The 23,182-nt window shown below is 42.4% G+C and overlaps 1 protein-coding gene across 2 annotated transcripts; it reads right to left on the bottom strand.

Moving 5' to 3' along the window:
• Positions 1 to 920: 920 nt before the first annotated feature.
• Positions 921 to 8,799, bottom strand: si:ch73-335m24.2 (protein eva-1 homolog C). 2 transcript variants are annotated; one of them, XM_012861670.3, is made up of 8 exons: positions 8,665 to 8,799; positions 6,492 to 6,697; positions 6,282 to 6,405; positions 4,611 to 4,763; positions 4,370 to 4,513; positions 4,215 to 4,286; positions 4,045 to 4,125; positions 921 to 1,616 (listed from the first exon to the last, which is right to left on the bottom strand). In XM_012861670.3, the coding sequence occupies exons 1-8, from the start codon at positions 8,759 to 8,761 to the stop codon at positions 1,231 to 1,233; spliced, it is 1,263 nt and encodes a 420-aa protein (XP_012717124.2). In that variant the 5' UTR covers positions 8,762 to 8,799; the 3' UTR covers positions 921 to 1,230. The 2 variants fall into 2 exon arrangements, with proteins under 2 accessions (XP_012717124.2, XP_012717125.2); XM_012861671.3 differs by lacking the exon at positions 4,045 to 4,125.
• Between the last annotated feature and the right edge of the window lie 14,383 nt (positions 8,800 to 23,182).

Here is a 23,182-nt window from a genome sequence, read left to right as displayed (position 1 = left end):
AGTAATTAAGAAAAGTATTAGAGCAAGATGGCAAAAACAGTGGGGAGAAGAAATAACTGGAAGATGGTTTTATAATATTAAAAGAAAAGTGGGTTTTATGAGAAACACATCAAGGAATAGAAAGGAGGAAATGGTGATATCATGATTAGGCTTTGGTCATGCAGGTTTAAATAGCACGTTATTTAAAATAGGGAAACATGCTACAGGAAAATGTGATTTTGTTTCGAAGAAGAAACAGTGGAGCATGTTATATTATTTTGCAGTGAATATGTAATTGAGAGAAATGAATTGGTAAATAGATTACAAAACAGTAAATTAAAGTTAAATATAAAATACCTTTGACTCTAAATCAGAGGGTTATTCTTTATTATTGAGATTTCTCAAAAAGACTGATTTGATAAAGAGGATTTAGTTTTTTGTTTTGTTTTGTTTTTTGTGTAGTAATAGTAGTACGATATTGGACTAGTTCAATCCCGATCCACACTACATTTCAGTTGGTGGCGGTAATGCACCAAAAGTTGTTTGCCAACTGCCATAAAACCCAAGAAGAATAATACCACCGCAGATTTATTTGGATGGATGATGGATCTGAAATCATTCAAAATCTTTAGTAGAACAGTTTGTTCTCATTTGTAGATTCCTATTGGCCTGTAAACACCCTGGGATCCACCAGAATGAGTTGATTGGCTGGCTGACAGAAAATGATGCCAGTGTGTTTCCCACAGACTTATTATTCCAGCGACAAAATCTCAGATAAAAGATGGAAGGAGGGATGGATGGATGGATGGATGGATGGATGGATGGATGGATGGATGGATGGATGGATGGATGGATGGATGGATGGATGGATGGATGGATGGATGGATGGATGGATACAAAGACATTCCCCTTTGTACTCTGTAGAAATACATCACTGTAAAGAGTACTAACCGGTATTTATTAGTTTTAGTAGCTTACAGTGTATCCACCTCATTATTTTCAATCATCAGTCAAGTCAATCCAAAAAAAAAAAAACACTGTTAAAATGATGGAGGGTATGCATCTGTAAATATTAACTTTTACACCGCGATCAGGTTTGATTTTAGAATTTAGCATCCCACAAGCAAAACTTCTACTATTTTACCATAATTACATCAACATTAATGAGACACAGTCAAAGTTATATCAATTGGAATTTCCTTTTGTTTCTGTCATCATCTCAAATTTTGGGCAAAAATAATCTGACCTAAATCAGTCACTGTAGGTTTTAATCTTGTGAATTGCATAAGGACTGGAGTCCGGCTGTGGCCAGATGTCGCCATTAGGATGATCTCTTGTCTGCTGCACTTCTCGCTCCACCAGTTCCACTGCTAAGGTGGACGGGCTGAAGGTTTCCGTTGTACGGTAGGACTGGGTGAGGCGGCGAAAGGAAGAGGTGTCTGAGACGTCTTCGTCGAAGAGGTCGTCCATGAGCTCCGTGCGTTGCCTGCGGGAGGCTTTCAGCTGATCGTTCAAGTCAGAAACCAGATCTTTAACGTCTCTCACTAGTGTGGAGCGAAGCCCAAACAGACAGAGCAGGAACACCAGACCGGCACAGATGCCAGAGACGAAGTACAGAGCCACTCTCTCTGGGAGACCTAAAGGAAGGGGGGTGAGATGTTTAATCAGAAATCAAACACACTGTGCGCTCACATAGAACAAAGACTTCATTTTCTCAAAAGACAATAGGAATAAATTCACCTGAGATCCTGGCAGGTAAACATTGCTATCATCACACACAAATTGTTAAGGAACTTTCATTCAAAATACTTTTTTCTAAAATGCAATAATGCTCATCTAGTCCATATCTTCCACGGCTAAACGTGAACTTAAAGTAAAATTAACAAAACCAAAATCATTTTTGTTGGTTGTTGAACGTTTTTCACAACAACATATTTATATTTAAGCAGCAGTTCTTGCATGACTGGTGCTTGAGCACTTCCTTCTCTTCCCCAGCCACCAGAAATTCTGCTAAACATTAGTGTGATAAATGCTAATGATGACACTTTCTACCCACTGTACTGTTGTCCCTGAAAGCTAAACAGATATACCATAATTGTTTACAGATCTATTTATTTATTTTTTTGGCATGTTTTGTGATTTTGTAGTTGGACCAGACAAGAACATTGGATGAACATAGTGATGATTTATAAAATAAGAAAAAGTGCAAAATTATGAGAGAGAGCACAGGGAAAACAGGAGAAGGTTCACAGGCAGAATAATGGGCATAGAAATCGATGGTAGCAGGAAACTAACAGGAAGATCAAAGAAGAATGACCGACCATGAAGGGAAATACTGAGGGAGGTGTGGAGAATGGCATAAGATGCCGATGTGTAAGCAAGGAGAATAAGGGAGGACAAATCATTATTTCACAGGGAGCTGAACTAAGATGCAAGGAAACACTTTACCAGGGGGGAATAGATAAATACTAACCTAAGGAAATAAACTAGAATAACTAGAAAATAACACAAGAAATAAGTAAGAACTTAAACCCAAGGAATGAATCATATACAGAAACACCTTAGTGAAATAATAGACAGGGAAATTATAACAACAGAAAACCAAAACACCTAAAGGGGGTATGACATTTTTCTCCTTCACATTACACCACAACCTTCACTTATGGGGTTTTTATGTGAATGACTAACACCATCATTCCACCAAATCTGACTAGTTTTGCTTTCCCTGCCAAAGAAAACCAACCTCACAGCATGATGCCACCACCACCAGGTTTCACTGTAGTGTATTCTGGGTGCAGGCTTATTTTTCTAACACACATAATGTTTAACATCCAAGCCAAAAAACACATTAACAGTGCCTAATAGACCAGAGAAGTCACAGGCACATTTGCTGTGTCCACATGGTTTGTGGAAAATTGCAAGCAAACCTCTTCTGTTTTTCTTCTAACAATGTCTTTCTTCTTGCCACCCTTCCAAGACAACTAGTAGTTGTCTTGTCCATAAATTATCCAACCTGAGGTGTGGATCAATATAGTTCCTCCAAAGTTACCATGGGCCTGTACATAATTGGTTCTTTGATTAATTTCCTCCTTGCCCAGTATGTCAACCATGTCTTGGTGGGTTAGTAGTTATGTCACACCTTGTTTCAGATTGGACAGCACTCTGTGATGTGTCCAGTGTTTGGGATATTGTTTTATAACCTCAACCTGATTTAAACCGCTCCCTCTCTGACTTGTCCGTTGTGTTTCTTGGTTTTAATGGGGCTGTATGTTCACTCGTGTTCTCTAAGAAACTTCACAGAACAGATTTATACTGCACAGATTGGGTGCTATTAACTAATTAGATTATTGCTGAATGCAGTTTTATAGACTGAATTGTACTTAAGGGAATCAGTATAATAGGGGCTGAATAAAAATTCCCACACATAAAATATCGTGATTCTACTATTTTATGTTTGTCCGTCACATAAAATCACAATAAATATTTTTAGAAATTAAGTTGCAATGTGATCAAGTCTGACAAATTTCAATAGAAATCTATATTTTCCAGATGCAATGGAAAACTCCGAACAAGATTTTAAATTAAAGTTTTATCTGTAAGAATTTAGAAGTTTGATTATTCTAAGCCTTGACGGGTGAACCTGATTTTCCCATTTTACATTCTTCCACACATTTACACACAAATTTGAATATCTTCTAATGAATAAAATTCTATCTACATAACACAAGGGGGTGCTCACTGCCTATTAATTGGAAAGTCAAAAAAATAATTTTTGACAGCACAAATGCCATTGTTATTTTAATTTTTTGAGAGCTCATGTTTCCCCAAAGTGAAATGAGATACTGGTGATAGGGCTGTGAGCCACATCACCCATATGAAAGATATAAAGAACCACCCCTTTACCTTATTTAGAAGAATGAAAAAGAAGAAAAATGTTTAATAAAAGTCACATGCCTTAATTTTGCTTTTTGTTCTATATCTGGGATGTATGGGCAGATGCGTGAAAAGAGGCTTCCAAAAACAACATGACTCCAGCCTGGCCTCTCAGGGCATCAGTGCACATACCCAATATTTTTTCAATGATCTCCAGACAGTTGGTTAAGAAGACATTTTGAGACCAGTAGGTGGGGCCAGTGTACCATCCACCTGCAGGTGAGAGGGGTCTGGGCTCAGAGACCAGTCAGCTGGGTACATCTTACAACAAAAACCTATGAAAAACGTGATCAGGGCCTCACCATGTGTGAGGTCTGAGATCATGAAAGGATCTGTCGACCCTCGACCCACATCTTCAAGGAGATACCTGGGCACTAAACAGGAAATTAGATGTTTACATCAGGAGAAAGCCATGCTGTCTCAGCCGTGAACAATAAGATTTTACTCTGTTATTTACCACAAGTGAAAGAGACCCGCAGGTGCTTCCTGGTGCCGGGGAAGCAGGGGTCCCCAAAGGTTTGAGTATCTGCGAAGATTGAGCAGTTTTCTCTGCCGTGACACCTGCGGGACACCTTCCTCAGAGCCACAGCCGACAAACACTCTAAAACAGATAAAGATGTGTATAAATATGAATCACGTCTCAGGTCTGATCAACGACATTTAAAAATATAGCAGTGGTTCCCCTGTTTGTTCCAGACCCATGTCAGACTTTGATCCAGGCTCCTCGGGACAGTTGGGACTTCCGTGGAGGAGGTGTCCGAATGTGGCAGAGTAGATGGCGAGGACGGTCTCATTTTTACACGACAGCCTCAGACGCTCATTTTCACACACAAGTCTTGTGTGATGGTGCTCTGAAAAACAAATGATTGATATATCTATATAATAAACCATTTTCACAACAATAACATTTCAGGCTGCCAAAGGGTTTGTGACCCACTGAGTAACCGGACCACTCTGGGTGTCCTGCAGTGTCTGGCACCAGGAAGTCAGCAGTGGATCCTAAATCCTACTGGGTGTGGGCCTCAGGCCTGCTTCACCGCTTCCTGTGGATGCTCTCTGGGAATAAACGCTTTTTGGGGGCAGGGTGGTCACTGGTTTGATGCACTGATAAGGTGGGTGGTTCATATCAGCATGCCACTAACACAAAGTTTCACAGCAGAAGGTTTACTAGCAAAAACATGATCAAATGTGTTTTATTTAAATGTACTGGGTCATATTCAAAGAGATTAGGATGTTCATTACCCTCAAAGGAGAATATTCTTTGCAGTAAAACAATCAGACAACAAGAGGAGGCACATTAAGAGTTGTAAAATATAGAAACAGTTGACCAAACTTAAATTAAAACAACAAAAGTCAAATATAGCTCAAAATTAAATGAGGAAATGTGCTAATCATTGCGGAACAACATGTGTAAAGAAGGAAAGTGCATGTATTTGAGCTATGCATATTTACAGTGGAAATAAAAAGTTGACGCATCTCTACTAAAATGCCAGGTTTTTGTGATGTGAAAAATGAGACCAAGATTATACAATTTAGGAGCTTTTTTCTACCATTATTGTGACATTTATCATGTTGGATTCAGCAGGATTTGGGCATTATCCTATTTTTCTCCGGCACCAATTGTGTTTACACTCAGCTTGAAGTTGTTTCTTGCGAGTAATAATACAAAGTGTTGAAAAATGATGACAGGTCCTTGGTTCAGTCCTTCTTTATTTCTCCATTGTCACTTTGGCTTAAAAAAGACACCTTAAATGTACTTAAAAAGGAGTCTTTAGTGATAGCCGTGGGTCCATCGGGTTTGTTTTGGTGTATCTCATTAAAGCTGCACAATGGATCGTAATTCTGGAAGCTTGGTTCTGCCAGTCAACATTTTGCATGTGTTTAATTATAAAACAATGTTGTATTCATTTAGCACAGTTGCATGCCGAACCAAAAGGGCTTTACCATAAATTTCTGGTACATATTTGTGTACTGTTAAATCCCTAATATATAGCTTTTATCTATTAGAGGTGTACATATTAAATTAGATAAGTAAAAACCTGTCTAAATTCTATGGTTCCTATTTATTTTGCAGGTTAAAGTTTGTCCAAACTGAAACTATTTCTTTATTTCACTAAGAGTCCTGAGGCCACTTCTGATTTCCTTAAGGTAAACATATTATATTATTTAATATATAAGCCAACATGTTGTGAAAATTCACTGTATTCTATGTTTTATTTGAACATTTTAAGGATGAAGATTTAACTTAATTTTTGTAATAAGATATCAAAATATGGAAATAACATCTAACAATGTTGTTAGTGAAGCAACAAAATAAAGAAAACATCTGTTCGCCAGTTTGTTTTGACATTAGATACTCATTGATGCACCTGGTCTGCACTTGTAGGACACCAAGAGGTACTTGGCGGTGAGCGGACAAGGATCCGGTCCAAAGACAGGAGCGAGGACGGGAATATGACACGTCCGCTCGTCCTGACACTCCGACAGCACCTTCTGCAACAGCAAGGAAACATCCGCTGATGGGCCTGTTCTCCATGAATCCGTGACGTTATAATTCACACGACTGAAGTCTCGTTTACCTCTAAAGCGGTTGAGGAAGTGCAATCTGTGCCCTCTTCCACTGTCACGTTTGGGCTCGCTGCCGGACATAAGTGTTTATAGGGAACACGTCTTCCATAAAACGCTGACAGGACGGCTACAGATGTCCTGGAGGGACACTTGATGACGAGCAGGTCTCCTTCACAGGCATGAGCTGTATGGTTCTTCAGAATACTGTGGAGATACACTGAAACACAACTCTCATGTGATATTTAAACTCTTCCAGTATTTGTTCACTTAAGACAGAGTTTCAAATGTATTTATCAGTAAGGAGAAGGTCCTTTTAACCAATTAGTGCGCTTTAAGGCATAAATGTGGCTAGTTGTGCATGTGTATCTTGCCGATGCATGTTTAAACATTTCACGGCCTTGTTTTATGTAAGAAAAGCCAATTTTATTGTCTGTTGAAGGAAACCATGTTGTGTTGCTTTGCACATGAAATGTGCCATATGAATAAAGTTTGACTTTGAGCTTAATCACAGTCCATGTGACTCAGACCTGCCTCTGCTTGTGCACAGGGTGGTCACCCGAAGTCTCCGTCACTGGGTGTAGCTCTCCAAGACAATGTTTGGACTATGACCACACAGGCAATCATTTTTTTTACAGCAGCACAAAGACAGCAAACTGAAGTCTCCCCTCCCATCTGTATTTCCTGTACAGCCCCACTGTCGCTGTTGTGTGTACAGCAGTTACTCTGATGCTCTGAAAGCCTGGAATATTTACCCATTCTTCTTTACAAAACAAGGTCAAGTCCATTCAGACAGGACATAGAGCATCTGTGGACATCACTTTTTGCATCTTGCCAGAAATTGTGAGTCAGATTAAGATCTGGACTACAACTTTGAAAATGCTTTGATCTAAAACACTGCATTTCAGCTCTGGTTGTACATTAAGGGTTATTTGCCCAGCCAGAAGTTGAAACTCCACCCAAGTACCAAGTCTCTTTTGTACTTTTAGCAAATGTCCTTAACCCTACTGAGGAAAAGGATCCCCAAAACATGATGCTGTTACCACCGTGCTTCACCATGGGAACTGGTTGTTTGCAGTAAGTTGTGATGCAAATTTTCTGACCTGCATAGCTTATTGCATATAGGGCAAGAGGTTTGATTTTGGGCTTCTCCTCCTATTTGCTGTGTCTCCAACATGGCATCTGACTTTCTTTTTTAACATTGTCTTTATTGCCACCTTTGTGTGAAGGCCAGACTTGGGGCGCGTACGAGTAATTTATGTCCAGATTTTCCTACCTGAGGTCTACATTTCTGCAGCTCTTCTTCTCAGACTGTCAGTTTACTGTCTCAGCATGTTTGTAGTTGTGTCATGCTTTTTACAGTTTGGAAAGTTAAAAAGAGTTTAACAAAAAAAAAAAAAAGCAATTTCCCATTATGGTTATGCAAGTTTTGAGCCGGAAACTAAATTTAAGGCTTGGGTTGAAAGAGCTAATGTTTACAAAAAAAATATTGAGGCCCAAACTTAACATGTGGATTTATACTAAGAGTAATTTTGGCATACAAATAGTTTGCAGTTGGTTCCACTTGATTTTTTTCTCCCAGTGATATCAAAGCACGCCATCTAAAATATGAAACTATATGTCAATTTCCTTCCTTTTTTTAGGCACTACTTCTTGTTTGTCTGACATATAAAACCTTAACAAAATATTGTGCAGTTTATGGTTGCAACATGACGAATGAGGAAAAGTTTCAGAAGTGTGAATGCTTTTGCGAGGCACTGTAACGAAGGCAACATCATGTTTGTTTGCAGCTCCCTGGCCGTGCCAGGCACTTATCCACAAAGAACTAGTATTTGCCTGCTGCCAAACAAAAACTACTCAAATACATAACACTTGAAAAACAGTTCTGTGTAACAAAATCTGCTTTTGCCACAGCACAGCAATCAGTTTCACTGTCCAATACCTCAACTTAAATCAGAAAGTTATCTCATTCTCTCCTATCAATCTTTCTGCAGCCTTTTCACCCTGATTTTTGTGTCTCTTCCTGGTCATCAACAGCTGCTTAGAAAGAAGGATGTGCATGCTATTAGGAAACATCTTTCCAAAGCTTCCTGTTGTGGAAGCCCACACAACTGGAAAATTAGGCATCAGCATTTTTTTACCCACACATTAAAAAAAAAAAAAAGGAGAAAAATACAAGGAACTTACAAGAGAAATCAGGTGCCGAAAGAGCAACGGGAATCTTCGGAGATAGAAAAAAAGAAATAAAAAAGCAAGACGTGACGAAGGGCCATGCCTTTGTCATTGTTAGTGTTCAGTTACAGAGTGCTGGGGTTTGTTGCAATGGGCTGTCGTGTTTGGGAAAAGGTCAATGAGCCTTTGTATCTGCAAAAAAAAAAAAAAAGAGAGAAAAAATGTGGAAAAACACAGCCTCACAGTTAGCAGCAAATGTTGCTTTGGTGGCGCTACATGAGTCTGAACCCGCATGCATCAACATACAGTTAAAACAAGGTAATTTAAAAAAAATAGAAAAGCCCAGATAATGACATTATTGCCTTAAAACAATTGGGGTAAATAGAGACTGTGGATGTACTTTATTGCAATGCTTCAAACACACAGTTTGCTTATGTGACACCATGTAAAAACTCAAAGGAATCAGCAAAGTCCTGAGGAACCTCCATAACTCTGATTCCATCTTGTATTCCATTTCCAGATGCATGAAGACTCCACATTCCTCCTTTCAAACACGTATAAAACACCATGGGAATGCCCAGCCATCAAACTGTTCAGGAAGGAGGCGGGATATGTGTTCTAGAAATTGACCTGTTGCAGCATTAAATGTACGCATCAACCAAGGTACAAAAGCAAGTTTCATTGCACATAGGGGAACGAATCCTGTCTTGTCGTGGACGGAAAGGCCACTCAGAGAAGAAGAAGCCAGTGCTTCAAAAGCAGCACTTTTTAAATTCACACAGGTACAAAGACATTCATTTGTAGAGATCTGTCCTGTGGTCTGATGAAACTAAAGTTGCATTGTTTGGCCATAATGATCATTAATACATTTGGAGGAAAAAAGGGGGAAGCTTGAAAGCCTAAGAACAGCGTGCTGACAGTGAAGTGCGTGGGTGGGAGCATCATGTGTGGGTGCTTTGCTGAAAGAGGGACTGGTGCACTTTGCAAAACTGGATGGGATCATGAGAAAAGGACATTATTAAGGCAACATCACAAAACAAACGCACGGACATTAAAGCTTGGATGCCAATTGGTCATCCAAATGGCCAATGATAATATGCCTTAGGCCAAAATAGTTAAGTGATGTAAGGCTAAAAAAGGTTTATGGTTTTCAAGAATCTGACCTACAAACATGACTCAGTTACACCATTTCTGACATCTACAGGTGGAATGGGTCAATATTCCAGCAAATTACTGTGAGAAACTTGTAGAAGGAGACCCAAAACATTGGACCTAATTCATCCATTTCAAAATCCAAATCTTCCAAATATTAAGAGAATGTAGGGGAACTTCTTATTTTTAAGTAATTGTAATAAAATATAAAACAAAAATCAAAAATTCATCATTCTGGTATTTAGCTGACAAACAATTATGTTAATCCTGGCTCTAACTATAAGTGAATTACATTAATGTATAATATGATTTAATAATTGTTTCTTCACACACACACACACAAACACACACACAACAACAACAACAACTAAAGTTTTACATTTTCCCTTATTATTTGGAAACACCTTGTCTCTTTGGTGCTCTCTGTTTGTGGTATAATATAAAGGTCTGTTCTGTTTAATATTCTAAGGCTTCAGATGATAGTTCTGGACCTTTTCACTTTGTTATAAAGCATTGTCAAGATACACATTTTCCATTTTGTACATGCTGAACGAGGCACAGAAAGTTTCACTTTTGATTTACTCCACAATTTCTCTTTTGGTCAAGACATTGGGCCGCATTGTCACCACACATCTAAAACTATTTAACTTGTTTTCTCTGGAGGTCCGTAAGAAGACCATGCACACATCCTTTAGCTGAAATGTTATCTCTTCTGATCCTGTACAGATTAGCACCTTATTTGGGTTCATGTGGTAGTTTCTGCCTCATAAAGAAAACCAGAGTAGCATACTTTTCTAAAACAATGAGCATTTAAGGACATTATGATTAAAACGCGTAACATATTTAAGTGGAACGTTGTGACAGTCTGACAAACCCAACAGGCTCTTTCATGCTCTGAAGCGTCTAATAACTTAACTACATACAAACATGGACGACAGCAAAGAATAACTGCTGCTCTTTTAGGACGGAAAACAGAAACAAAAAAAAAGTTAGGGGGAAAATATATTCACTTTAAAAATATCCAAAGTCCAAACAAGAAACCAGAAAAACCAGGACCAGAGACCAAGAGGAGGACACTAGTAATATCCTGCACTGAGGAAAAGAAAATGAAAGATTGCACAAGAATGTGGTCAGTAGTATGGGAACCAGGAGAGCCCAGTTGACTGAATGTGAACATGAACTGAGAAGCTGGGAGAAAATGAATACACAGGGAAACAAAACACACAAGGATCTACTTAATACAGCTAAAAACAAAACTAAATTAAATCGTCAAGGTATGGAAAACTTTCAGTTCCAGAAGTAACTAAAACTTCTCCCAGCAAAAGGCATCAGACTCTGAACACAAAAATTAACACGTTTTGGATAATTCAAAGTAAGACCAGATCCAGATGTACAAAGATCATGCAACATCGCCAGATCCGCAGCACAGCTATCTGAAACAGGAAGTTAGCAAAGTGAGGCATTTGAAAGTGGATCTGAAACCTTTGTATATCAGTGCAGGGCTGGCCTTGTTTGTTTTTTTTTAACTGAGCTCTAAAGCAATATAATTGGCTACAATTTGCTGAGATGTATTTCTAAGCTAACTGAGTTGAGACACAATGAAAGTATTCAACTTTTAGCAAAAGGCTGTAAAGTCATACCATTAGGATTATCTTTTTGTCAGGAATCGGAGGCAACGGACCCAGAATTCAGCCAGACCAGCAGAGGTTCAGATCAGGTTCTTTATTAACAAAAATCAAAGACTGAGGCAAAAACCAAAAAAGACCTCACAACCAAAAGACGGCACCAAAATAAACAGACTAACGGGGCAGGCAGGACAGGAACCGACAGGAACAGGATGGCTCAGATAACTGGAGACAAGGGGTCAAAAATCCAAAAGTAAACCAATAAACAGAAACTTGCAGGAGGAGACTCACCCATACTCAAACAGACGACCTGGCACTGATGTCTGGTCTCAACTGTTTATATGGAGGTGGAAGCAGGTGAAACCGGTCAGAGATGATTGCAACAGGGGTGGAGTAAGGCAGGTGTGTAGAGTGGGTAATTAGACCAGACATCAGTGCTGAGGCTCAAAACAAGAACAGACAAATCTAAAAAGCTGACAAGACAAGAGGACAGAAACAAACTACACACACAACTTACAAAGAAACAAAATCACTCTAAAGAAAAAACCTAAAACAGAAAATAAAGCTTAGACTAAAACAGATGACAAAACCAGATAACCTAACAGTAAATAAAAACCCAGACAGGACAAAAACTCAAAGCAAGCAGAGAACCTAAAGCAGGAGAGTAAAATGACTCAAAAATAAAACCCGAACAGAAACCAGAATATTACAGAGCCCCCCCCTCAAGGGCGGATTCTAGACGCCCTCCAACGTCTACGGGAGTCCAGAGAAAACAAGAACCTAAGTCAAATCGGGTGGGTGGAGGGGGCTAAAGGCTGGAGGGCTAGAGTCTGAAGAAGAAAATAATATCTAACACAAGTGCAAAAACACAAAACAACCCTCTAAGGGCGAATCGAAACTGAAACTGAGTCCTAAAGTGGCCGGATGTCTGGCAGACAGGATGTCCGGCGGTCGCCCCGGACGACGGCCCCGGCGGGTCAGGATGTCCGGCGGGCGTCCCGGACGACGGCCCCGGCGGGTCAGGATGTCCGGCGGTCGCCCCGGACGACGGCCCCGGCGGGTCAGGATGTCCGGCGGGCGTCCCGGACGACGGCCCCGGCGGGTCAGGTTCTCCGGCGGGCGTCCCGGACGACGGCAGCGGAGCAGGACTTTCGGAGGCCTTCGCCTGGAGAGGGAGAAAACAGACCCTGGCGCCGGACTAAAGGCTACAGGAGGCGCCAAATTACAGGCTGAGGGGGGCGCCTGGCTACAGGCGACTAAAGGGGGCGCCTGGCTAATGGCTACGGGCGGCGGCGCCTGGCTAATGGCTACCGGCGGCGGCGCCTGGCTAATGGCTACCGGCGGCGGCGCCTGGCTAATGGCTACGGGGGGCAGCGCCTGACTAATGGCTACGGGGGGCAGCGCCTGGCTACAGGCTTCGGGCAGGACCTGGCTACAGGCTTCGGGCAGGACCTGGCTACAGGCTTCGGGCAGGACCTGGCTACAGGCTTCGGGCAGGACCTGGCTACAGGCTTCGGGCAGGACCTGGCTACAGGCTTCGGGCAGGACCTGGCTACAGGCTTCGGGCAGGACCTGGCTACAGGCTACGGGCAGGACCTGGCTACAGGCTACGGGCAGGACCTGGCTACAGGCTACGGGCAGGAGTGCTTTAAAGCTGCGAGGAGCTGGCACTGGAGACAGTGCCTTAAAGCTACGGGGAGCTGGCACAGGAGACAGTGCCTTAAAGCTACGTGGAGCTGGCACTGGAGACGGTGCGCTAAAGCTACGTGGAGCTGGCACTGGAGACGGTGCCTTAAAGCTACGTGGAGCTGGCACTGGAGACGGTGCCTTAAAGCTACGTGGAGCTGGCACTGGAGACGGTGCCTTAAAGCTACGTGGAGCTGGCACTGGAGACGGTGCCTTAAAGCTACGTGGAGCTGGCACTGGAGACGGTGCCTTAAAGCTACGGGGAGCTGGCACAGGAGACAGTGCCTTAAAGCTACGGGGAGCTGGCACAGGAGACAGTGCCTTAAAGCTACGGGGAGCTGGCACAGGAGACAGTGCCTTAAAGCTACGGGGAGCTGGCACAGGAGACAGTGCCTTAAAGCTACTTGGAGCTGGCACTGGAGACGGTGCGCTAAAGCTACGTGGAGCTGGCACTGGAGACGGTGCCTTAAAGCTACGTGGAGCTGGCACTGGAGACGGTGCCTTAAAGCTACGTGGAGCTGGCACTGGAGACGGTGCCTCAAAGCTACGTGGAGCTGGCACTGGAGACGGTGCGCTAAAGCTACGTGGAGCTGGCACTGGAGACAGTGCGCTAAAGCTACGTGGAGCTGGCACCGGAGATGGTGCCTTAAAGCTGCGGGGAGCAGGCACCGGAGATGGTGCCTTAAAGCTGCGGGGAGCAGGCACCGGAGATGGTGCCTTAAAGCTGCGGGGAGCAGGCACCGGAGGCTGAGTCTTTGAGTTGCTGGGAGCCGGCACTGGAGGCTGTGCTTTAAAGCTGCGGTGAGCAGGCACTGGAGGCTGAGTCTTTAAACTGCGGGGAGCAGGCACTGGAGGCTGAGTCTTTAAACTGCGGGGAGCAGGCACTGGAGGCTGAGTCTTTAAACTGCGGGGAGCAGGCACTGGAGGCTGAGTCTTTAAACTGCGGGGAGCAGGCACTGGAGGCTGAGTCTTTAAACTGCGGGGAGCAGGCACTGGAGGCTGAGTCTTTAAACTGCGGGGAGCAGGCACTGGAGGCTGAGTCTTTAAACTGCGGGGAGCAGGCACTGGAGGCTAAGTCTTTAAACTGCGGGGAGCAGGCACTGGAGGCTCTGCTTTGGAGCTGTGGGGAGCCGACACTGGAGTTGAGATTGAGGGCTGGTCCTCCCGGACCCCCTCTCGGGGCTTGAGCGGAGGCGGGTCCTCCCGGACCCCCTCTCGGGGCTTGGGCGGAGGCGGGTCCTCCCGGACCCCCTCTCGGGGCTTGGGCGGAGCCGAGGCGTCAGCCGGACCCTCGGGAACAGAGTCGGGAGCCGAGGCGTCAGCCGGACCCTCGGGAACAGAGTCGGGAGCCGAGGCGTCAGCCGGACCCTCGGGAACAGAGTCGGGAGCCGAGGCGTCAGCCGGACCCTCGGGAACAGAGTCGGGAGCCGAGGCGTCAGCCGGACCCTCGGGAACAGGCTCGGGAGCCGAGGCGTCAGCCGGACCCTCGGGAACAGGTTTGGGTCGGCTATAGAAATGCCTAAGAGCGGTTCTATAGTGGTCCTCAAGCTCTTCTAATTTAATCTCTAACTCCACTGAATATTGGCAGAGAAGAGCCTCCCTGAGACTTTTGATTATGGGAGCAAACGTCCTTATTTCATTCTCCAGGACCAGATATTCCTCCTCGTCACCAGCTGACGGCGGACCCTCCTGGACCTCCACGTCGCCCGCTGGCGGCGGACCCTCAGGAACAGGGGCGTCAACCAGACCAACTGCTCGACGACGTCTGCGGCGGCGGGACGGCTCCGCGCTCCGCCCTTGGAGGTGGCGTCCTGGACCAAACCCGGAGGGGCAGAGCACCAACCTGGAACCCTCAAATGACGCCGCCTGCACACCAGCTCTGCAGGGGAGAGAGCTCCAGGGTCGCAGCGGGCTCATCTTGGAGGGAAAAAAAAAAGCAGGGAAAAAGCTACAAAAAAAATGTGAACGTGCTGGTCTGGCGATGGATCCTAAATGGGCCAGGTCGTACTGTCAGGAATCGGAGGCAACGGACCCAGAATTCAGCCAGACCAGCAGAGGTTCAGATCAGGTTCTTTATTAACAAAAATCAAAGACTGAGGCAAAAACCAAAAAAGACCTCACAACCAAAAGACGGCACCAAAATAAACAGACTAACGGGGCAGGCAGGACAGGAACCGACAGGAACAGGATGGCTCAGATAACTGGAGACAAGGGGTCAAAAATCCAAAAGTAAACCAATAAACAGAAACTTGCAGGAGGAGACTCACCCATACTCAAACAGACGACCTGGCACTGATGTCTGGTCTCAACTGTTTATATGGAGGTGGAAGCAGGTGAAACCGGTCAGAGATGATTGCAACAGGGGTGGAGTAAGGCAGGTGTGTAGAGTGGGTAATTAGACCAGACATCAGTGCTGAGGCTCAAAACAAGAACAGACAAATCTAAAAAGCTGACAAGACAAGAGGACAGAAACAAACTACACACACAACTTACAAAGAAACAAAATCACTCTAAAGAAAAAACCTAAAACAGAAAATAAAGCTTAGACTAAAACAGATGACAAAACCAGATAACCTAACAGTAAATAAAAACCCAGACAGGACAAAAACTCAAAGCAAGCAGAGAACCTAAAGCAGGAGAGTAAAATGACTCAAAAATAAAACCCGAACAGAAACCAGAATATTACACTTTTTGCACAATTCCTTTAAATCTTACATTTAAAACATTATACTTTTTTTATCTTATTTAGCTAAAACTAAAATCATGTCACGTTTTTTAGGATTCTCAGAAAACATTATGAAAATCTTATATGGTCTGTGTTCAAGCACTTATGAGAGGCCCTTGATGCTTCAGGGGCCTTTATGTAATGATTAATGCTGGAGAACCCGATATTCAGCTGGACACACAGTCACGTTTTTAAAAGGTTTATTTTGAGGATGAGTAGTGGCAGCTGAGGCAGGCAAGCAGAACCAGACTTGACAGATGAGTAATGGATGACGATGCAGGCAGGCAGGGATGAGCAGGAGACCAGAAGCTGCAGGTAGTGACAGACCAGAACAGGCGATGTGGACCGGGGAACCACCAGAACAAGCAGGGTGAGCAGCTGGAACTCACAGGGAAACACGCAGACTTGTGCAGCCCGCAAACACAGACGCTTTTATCAGAAGAGTCCAGCTGGCTGAGCACACAGGAACTGGTAGATGCAGAGCACATCACACCAGACAAGACGAGGCAAAATGGGATGAGATGGCAGTGATTGGATGACTGAGGCAGGTGAACAGGTGACCAGAGTTGACAGTAATTACTAGCAGCAGGTGGAGTTGATGTGGGCTAATTGACTGGGGCAGAGCTGATAGGATCGTGGCTGATTCAAGTCCAAAATAAACAAACACAAACCTAAATCATGACACTTTAGTTATTTTATGCCTTATTAGTAGTATATCCCATCATCCAGGGAAGACAGATCAACCACTATTACCATCTAATGTAGAACAGATTACTGGATCAATGTGTGCTTCTGTGCTTTTTTGTCTGTCTTGTTGTGTCTCTGCTCTGTCTTCTCTAACCCCCAGTCAGTCGAGGCAGATGACCATTCATACTGAGCCCGGTTCTGCAGGAGGTTTTCCTTCCCGTTAATGGGGAGTTTTTCTCTTCACTGTCGCTTCATGCTTGCTCAGTATGAGGGATTGCAGCAAAGCCATGTACAATGCAGACGACTCTCCCTGTGTCTCTACGCTTTTCCAGGAGTGAATGCTGCTTGTCGGGACTTTGAAGCAATCAACTGGTTCCCTTATGTAGGAAATTTTGGACCAATCTGTATAATCTGATTGAATTTGACATTCTAAAGTGCCTCGAGATGATATGTTTCATGAATTGGTGCTATATAAATAAAATTGAATTGAATTGAATATACTTTAAGAAACTGTGTCACAAAATGTTTATGAAATTAATTTAACATGTAAGTTTTTGGACATGTACAGTAATGCAGATTTGTGACACCCTAAGGCCCCCAGATACTTGCGTGTTGTCCACGGACCTTCACGCGGAGTCCATGCATACTAGGCGGAGTCTGCGCGGACTCCGTGCGCAGGTACAAGCAGAGCTAAATTTTAAGACCGATGTCACACTATAAACTGCTCGGCAGCAAGATGTCTTCACATCGGACTGCTTTATATGTGACACCGAGCTTGATACATCGAGCTGCTCCAAGCAGGCGGTCACAAGGAACCGCGGCATCACAGTCCCTCTCTGTTCTCACTGACAGGTGTGCGGTGGGAGCCTGCTGGGAAAGAAACTCTAACTCTAAGGGCTCAGCAAGCTAATCACACATTTTACCATCCGTTACTCCGCTTCGTTCCGCTGGCAGAAAGTGTGGGAATTATAGGAATTTGCCGCAAGAAATGTAGGCAAAGGTACGCTCGACTATGAAGGGTAAAACGTCTGAGGAGAGCCAGCGCCCACTAACCAATTAGTGACCGGCGATCTTCTGACGTTGCATTTTCTGTGCAACTCTGTAAATTTCGAACCGCAAGCAAGCAGGTGCTCAAAACAGCTGTTAATGGAAAAGCCAACAAAGCAAGTCAGCTTGTAGCAAACCACTTCAAGTTGGAACTAGTGGAAAAGGCCAACATACATTCCTCCATTCAGGACAAGGACTGATCCATTGACCAGGAACGATGGTCTTAAACTTAGAGAAGCTGACTTTGCTCCAGGCCGGTTCACACTCAGCTGTGAACTAACTCAGGTGTGTGCTGAACGTCACGGCTCGAAGATGTCATAAGAACTACATTATCTCCAAATGGCACTGATGAGGCCATGAGGTTCCTAAAGCATGAACACCGTAAACAGGACCAAGGGCAATGGGTCGTCAAGGCGTAGTCCAACCTGCACAAAGAGCAAGCGTGTCTTTTTGTACAGAAAATACCCAAAGCTTTGTACCGAGAGTACCCCTTAAGTACTGCACACTCCTCTATACTCTTGATTTATAATGATTTCATCTTTAGATCTTTAAAACGTCAGAACTACGCCAGTGGCTAGTATCAGGACTCTATTGAAGTGAGTGCATTCAGTATATTTCCACTCTAGTGGCTGAATACAAGTAGTTGATAGCCACTGTTATCAAAGTTCCTTTGAAAGTGAGTCATGTTTACATTGGATTATCAACTCTGAGGAATATTAAGAAATGTCAGGGTTGGAACAAAAGGATATGCGGTGTTATAGGTCACCATTTAATTTGTAGAGTAGGACATAAGTGCTGAGTTTGTTGGCTGATCTTTCTGGAGAAGTCAGTTTCCGGTGTTACTGACTCCAAGATATAGAGACCCTAAAATATCGATCATCTAAACAAAAAAAATACAAATTCATAAAAACAATGGACTATTATTAAACATAACCCAAAAGTCTTGTTTAAAACATTGTTTTTTACTCAGAGAGCAGCAGAGTATCCTCTCAGCCTGGCGTGACTCGGTGTGTGTGCCTTGGCAAACTCAAGTGTCATTCTCTGGGACTCTAATGTCAGGGTCCTGTTTATGGAGATAAGGCTCTTTTCTTTCCAAGAGGTCACATCCAGCCGCTGTGTGTGGGGATATGCGTATCTCTCCCCATGACAGAGGGGCTTTCCTATTGCTTTTCTGGAGAATAGGAAGTAAAAGAGAGCAACCTATTTGTGTGGATTTCAAGCAGGGATTCTTGATAAACATCTCAGGCTGAACAGGACACAAGAGAAGGCACGTGTCAGCGAACAAACCCTAGATTTACTGTATCAGCGTTTAACAGATTAAAACAGATTGCTTGAAGAGTGAAACCCAGTTTTAAACATTTAAATGATTTCCACATGTGGGAGGGAGACCATCGTAGTGTGCTCCAACATTCCTTTCGCTTCTCAGGGGGAGTGTGGATAAAAAGATGAATCGTTCACTGGAAGTGCCTGTCCTGGATGTATCAGCAGAGAAAAGAAAACAGCAGTCAAGATAGTTCAAAATGTCAGGTCATCACCTTAGTAGACTTTTTTTTTTTTTTTTTTTTGTAATTGGGGAGGAGACCTCGGTCAGATTTTCCTGCGTTCTGTTTTAATGGGATTTGTTCATGTTTGACTCCTAGAGGCTTGTTAAAGAGAAGGAATTTGCCAAATCCTTTTAGGTCAGTAAATTAAATAAGCACATATCACATGTCTGTTATCCACTGGATGTGCTTTTTACATTCCTTAAAATGGATTTCACAACCTTTCTCTGTTATTGGACATGTTGCTTCAGGGAAGTTTTCACAGCACCAGAGGGGATTTTGCAATAAAGTTTCCACCCTTATGTGCAAATGAGGTCATTTTACAAGAAATCCAGTACCGAAAGCTGAGTATTTACCCCCTCAACCACTTTCGTTTTTGAATTTATCTCTTAGACCACATCAGTGTCCCGGGCAATGATAATAGCACTGAGCAGATTTTATTTAGTGTCCCATGCCTTATGCTGGAAAACAGATTTTTAATCTTCAATGTTTACTAAATGGGAGCATTTACACAGAACAAGTCAGCATCTGAAAGAAGCACAACCTGAAGGGAATCCCCAAATGGTTTCAACACCCTTCCCACAAAGAGGGAAAAGGAGAACTAGAGAAGAAAATGTTATGAACTATTGAGTTAAACACAATAATCGACTGAAATATTTTTGAACACCTGCTTCATGGTGCGTTTGCCCCCGTTTTGCTGCAGAAACACCCCCCGACCCATTGAGGCATGGACACCACTAGATCCCCAGAGGGGGGCTCTGGTATGTGCCACCAACAAGTTTGTAGCAGATCCTTTAAGCTCTGTGAGGTGGAGCCCCTGAAATCAGCATGAGGTTGTCTTTTCTTAATGAATACATGTTTTGCAAATGCTGTGTTTTATGAGTTTACTCAATAATGCACAAAGCCCATGTAGCTGTAAAGTGAATTTTCATTTTTATTAACAAATACACAATTAGTTAAAAACAATGACATCACAAAACAACCACTTATCTAACCCTCAACCCCAAGCCTGTCAAACGTAACAAGAGCAAGCACATACTCCTCATATAACCCATCCACTAATAGGGGCCATGATGGGCCAAAATTGTCAAGTCAAAGGAACTCGAGGGCCAAAAAATGAACACTAATTTTTAAAACCAAAGAAATTATGTTATTTTTATTTTTTATTTTTTACCTCAGGCAGGCCTCCTCTCTTTCAGAGTTCAAGAACCTTCTTAAAACACATTTGTTTGCTGAAGCCTTTTGCACATCCTAAGAGGTTGACTCTATTGTTTATTTTTAATCATTTTTTAATCATTTTTACTGTTTTCAACCTTTTTTTTGTCTATTTTAACTTGTCTGTGTTTTACTTTAACTTCACAGTTATTTTCAGTTGTATGTGTTCAGCACTTCATTGATCTTTGTTCTTGTAAAGTGCTTTATAAATAAATATGGTATGGTATGACTTTAACCACTATAACCATTAAATACCTTTATTAGTGGTGGTGGGGACTTTAGATTAGAGGGAGGAGTCTGCAGAAAATTAACTCAACATTGTTAGTAGTCATTATTTGGTAATGGTCTGTTTTTATCTATCTTTTTATTATTATTTTTTTCACAGATCTGCAGGACCTGAGAGTTTACGGGATATTTTCAGGAATGTGAAAACAAGACTGTGTCATACATCATCAGAAAATTATTGTGTCCAGCATGGGAACAAAAATATGTTATTGCACTGCGAAAAGTGAACTAAAATCAAGTATAATATTCTTGAACATAGTATATTTGTCCATTATTTGAGAAGGTAAATATGATTATCTGCCAATGGAATGAGTATTTTTACCCCTATAATAAGATAATTAGATATACTGCGTTGATGAAGATGAGTTGTTCCTATTTTAAGTGCAAAAATCCTATTCAATTGACACGTGTTGTTTGCATATTGACATATGTTTGATTTGCAAATGATTTGAAATCGGCGACATGCATTTAGAGTTGACGATGTCAATAGACGGGCGCAGTGGAGAAGTGGTTAGGACTGTTGCCATGCAGCAAAAAAAAGTCTTGGGTTCGAGTCCTACCCTAGCCCTGGGTCTTTCTGCATGAAGTTTGCATGTTCTCCCTGTGCATGTGTGGGTTTTCTCCGGGTTCTCCAGCTTCCTCCCACAGTCCAAAAACATGACTGTTAGGTTAATTGGCCTTTCTAAATTCTCCTTAGAGGTGAGTGTGTACGAGAATGGTTGTTTGTCTCTTTGTTGCCCTGCGATAGACTGGTAAGGGTGTATCTGGCCTATTGACAGCTGGAGATAGGCACCAGCACCCCTGGCAAAGGAATAGGCGTGTTAGATGGATGTCAATAGACACCTACCATTAAAAATGCAGTGATTGTGTATTGCATTTTAACAAGAAAAACAGATGTGCTGAACAGGAGATGAGCTAAAAACTAACAGAGAAATCTTAAAACTTGGACTTCATTGCTCATACAAGGCTTGAGCAACCTTTGGAAAACATGAGAAGGGGGAAATCTTAGAGACGCATTTACCTTTTCCTTTCTCTTTCTTCCCTGTAATCACATTACCTCTCCCACAGCTTTAGCATCTTGGCTATTATCATTTAAACTGAATGTGGGTATCAAGTGCAATTTGAGTCGATGTGACTGGCCGGATGCAGACTCTGTAGTCGGCATGCAGAATTTAAATGGACTGGAATATAATACCCAACCAAATATTGCAGTCCACGCTCTAATGCTATACTGATATTGTAATGAACTGGAAGAAAGTGCTGGGTTCAAATCCCGTATTCTGATCTTTCTGCACAGAGTTTGCATGCTCTCACATGCTCTGGCTTTCTCCGACAAGCAAAGTATTCAGGTATCTTTGAAGATTTCATCAGGAGCAACATTTTCTCTAATAAATATTGCATAGTTTTAAATCTAAATGCATGCAGAACGTTTATGTGTGGAACCAATGTCCATAACTCTACATTTCGTTGAGCTGCTTTTATAAGCAGCACCAAAACAAAGTGGAGTATGGTGACTCCCAGCTATTGCTTAAGTTTGCTTTTTGGGACCCTAAAGTTTCTCGTTCAGTTCCGGAAAGGATGGTGGAACGAACAACAGCTTATATCAGCATTTTTCAACAGCATTGACATACACAACTCACTGTTTTCTAAACTTCATTACTCACCTGGAAAATATCAAAGCCATTGTAAACATCACTGGTACTGAAAAAAATGGACTAAAAGCACAAATCCAGCTACCTGTAGCACTTAGAGCTTACTGAAAGCAACAGGAGTTTTGGCAGCAGCCGATAAAGGACCATGCATTGTGCTGAAGCAAGAAAGTGCTTATTTTCCCCCCAGCTACACATCTATCATCAATGGTGCATGCAAGTACAACTTGCATACTAGAATGATTATATGCCAAAACAACTCTTAAAGTGTTTTTTGTATACTGATACCTAGGGCTAGGATTCACTTTCAATTCTTAATGTTTATAATCAAATCTTTTCGATCCCATGCAATCTCAAATTGGATTGCTGGTATTAAAAAAATTTATTTAGCTGTTTGCTGAATTACATAGTATTATGTTAACATTCAACAGAAAATTAATAAAGTTATGATAGTTTATGGCGGCTCTAAGGACCAAACCATCTCCCCTGAATGTTGAGACAGCTGCTTTAACAAACATGCTGTTGGGTAGAAAGCCCAAACAGATTCAGGATAGAAAACAGAAGACACCAGAGATATCTACAGCTGCTATTTGGACACTAAGCTGGTGTATTATTAAAAATACAACATTAAAAATTCACCTCCCTGCGTGGAGTGTGAGATGGAAATGCCGGCAAACACGTTTAAGTTCACAGTGGAAAATGCATTTTTTAAAAGCGATTTTTGGTTATATGACTCAATCTTTAGGAATTAATATGAGAATAGATTCAGAATTAGAAAATGTTTTTTAACACAGCCCTACTGATACTGCCCCTTATGGATGCTATGAGGTTCAGATACTTCTTAAAAACGTTTAAAAATGTTTTGAACTAATTAACAGTTTAAGTCTTCTATGCATTCTCCCATTATTCAATCGGTAAAAA

This window comes from Fundulus heteroclitus, chromosome 23 (assembly GCF_011125445.2).
Source record: "Fundulus heteroclitus isolate FHET01 chromosome 23, MU-UCD_Fhet_4.1, whole genome shotgun sequence".
Taxonomy (NCBI): domain Eukaryota; kingdom Metazoa; phylum Chordata; class Actinopteri; order Cyprinodontiformes; family Fundulidae; genus Fundulus; species Fundulus heteroclitus.
This window is presented reverse-complemented; position numbering and strand designations above follow the sequence as displayed.

Coding starts and splice junctions, on each gene's coding strand:
- si:ch73-335m24.2 (XM_012861670.3), bottom strand. CDS start 8,761: ATGACAAAGGCATGGCCCTTCGTCACGTCTTGCTTTTTTATTTCTTTT. Junction 6,698..8,664: donor TTCGGCACCTGATTTCTCTT/GTAAGTTCCTTG, acceptor GTTGTGTTTCAG/TGTATCTCCACAGTATTCTG. Junction 4,514..4,610: donor TGGATCAAAGTCTGACATGG/GTCTGGAACAAA, acceptor TATCTGTTTTAG/AGTGTTTGTCGGCTGTGGCT.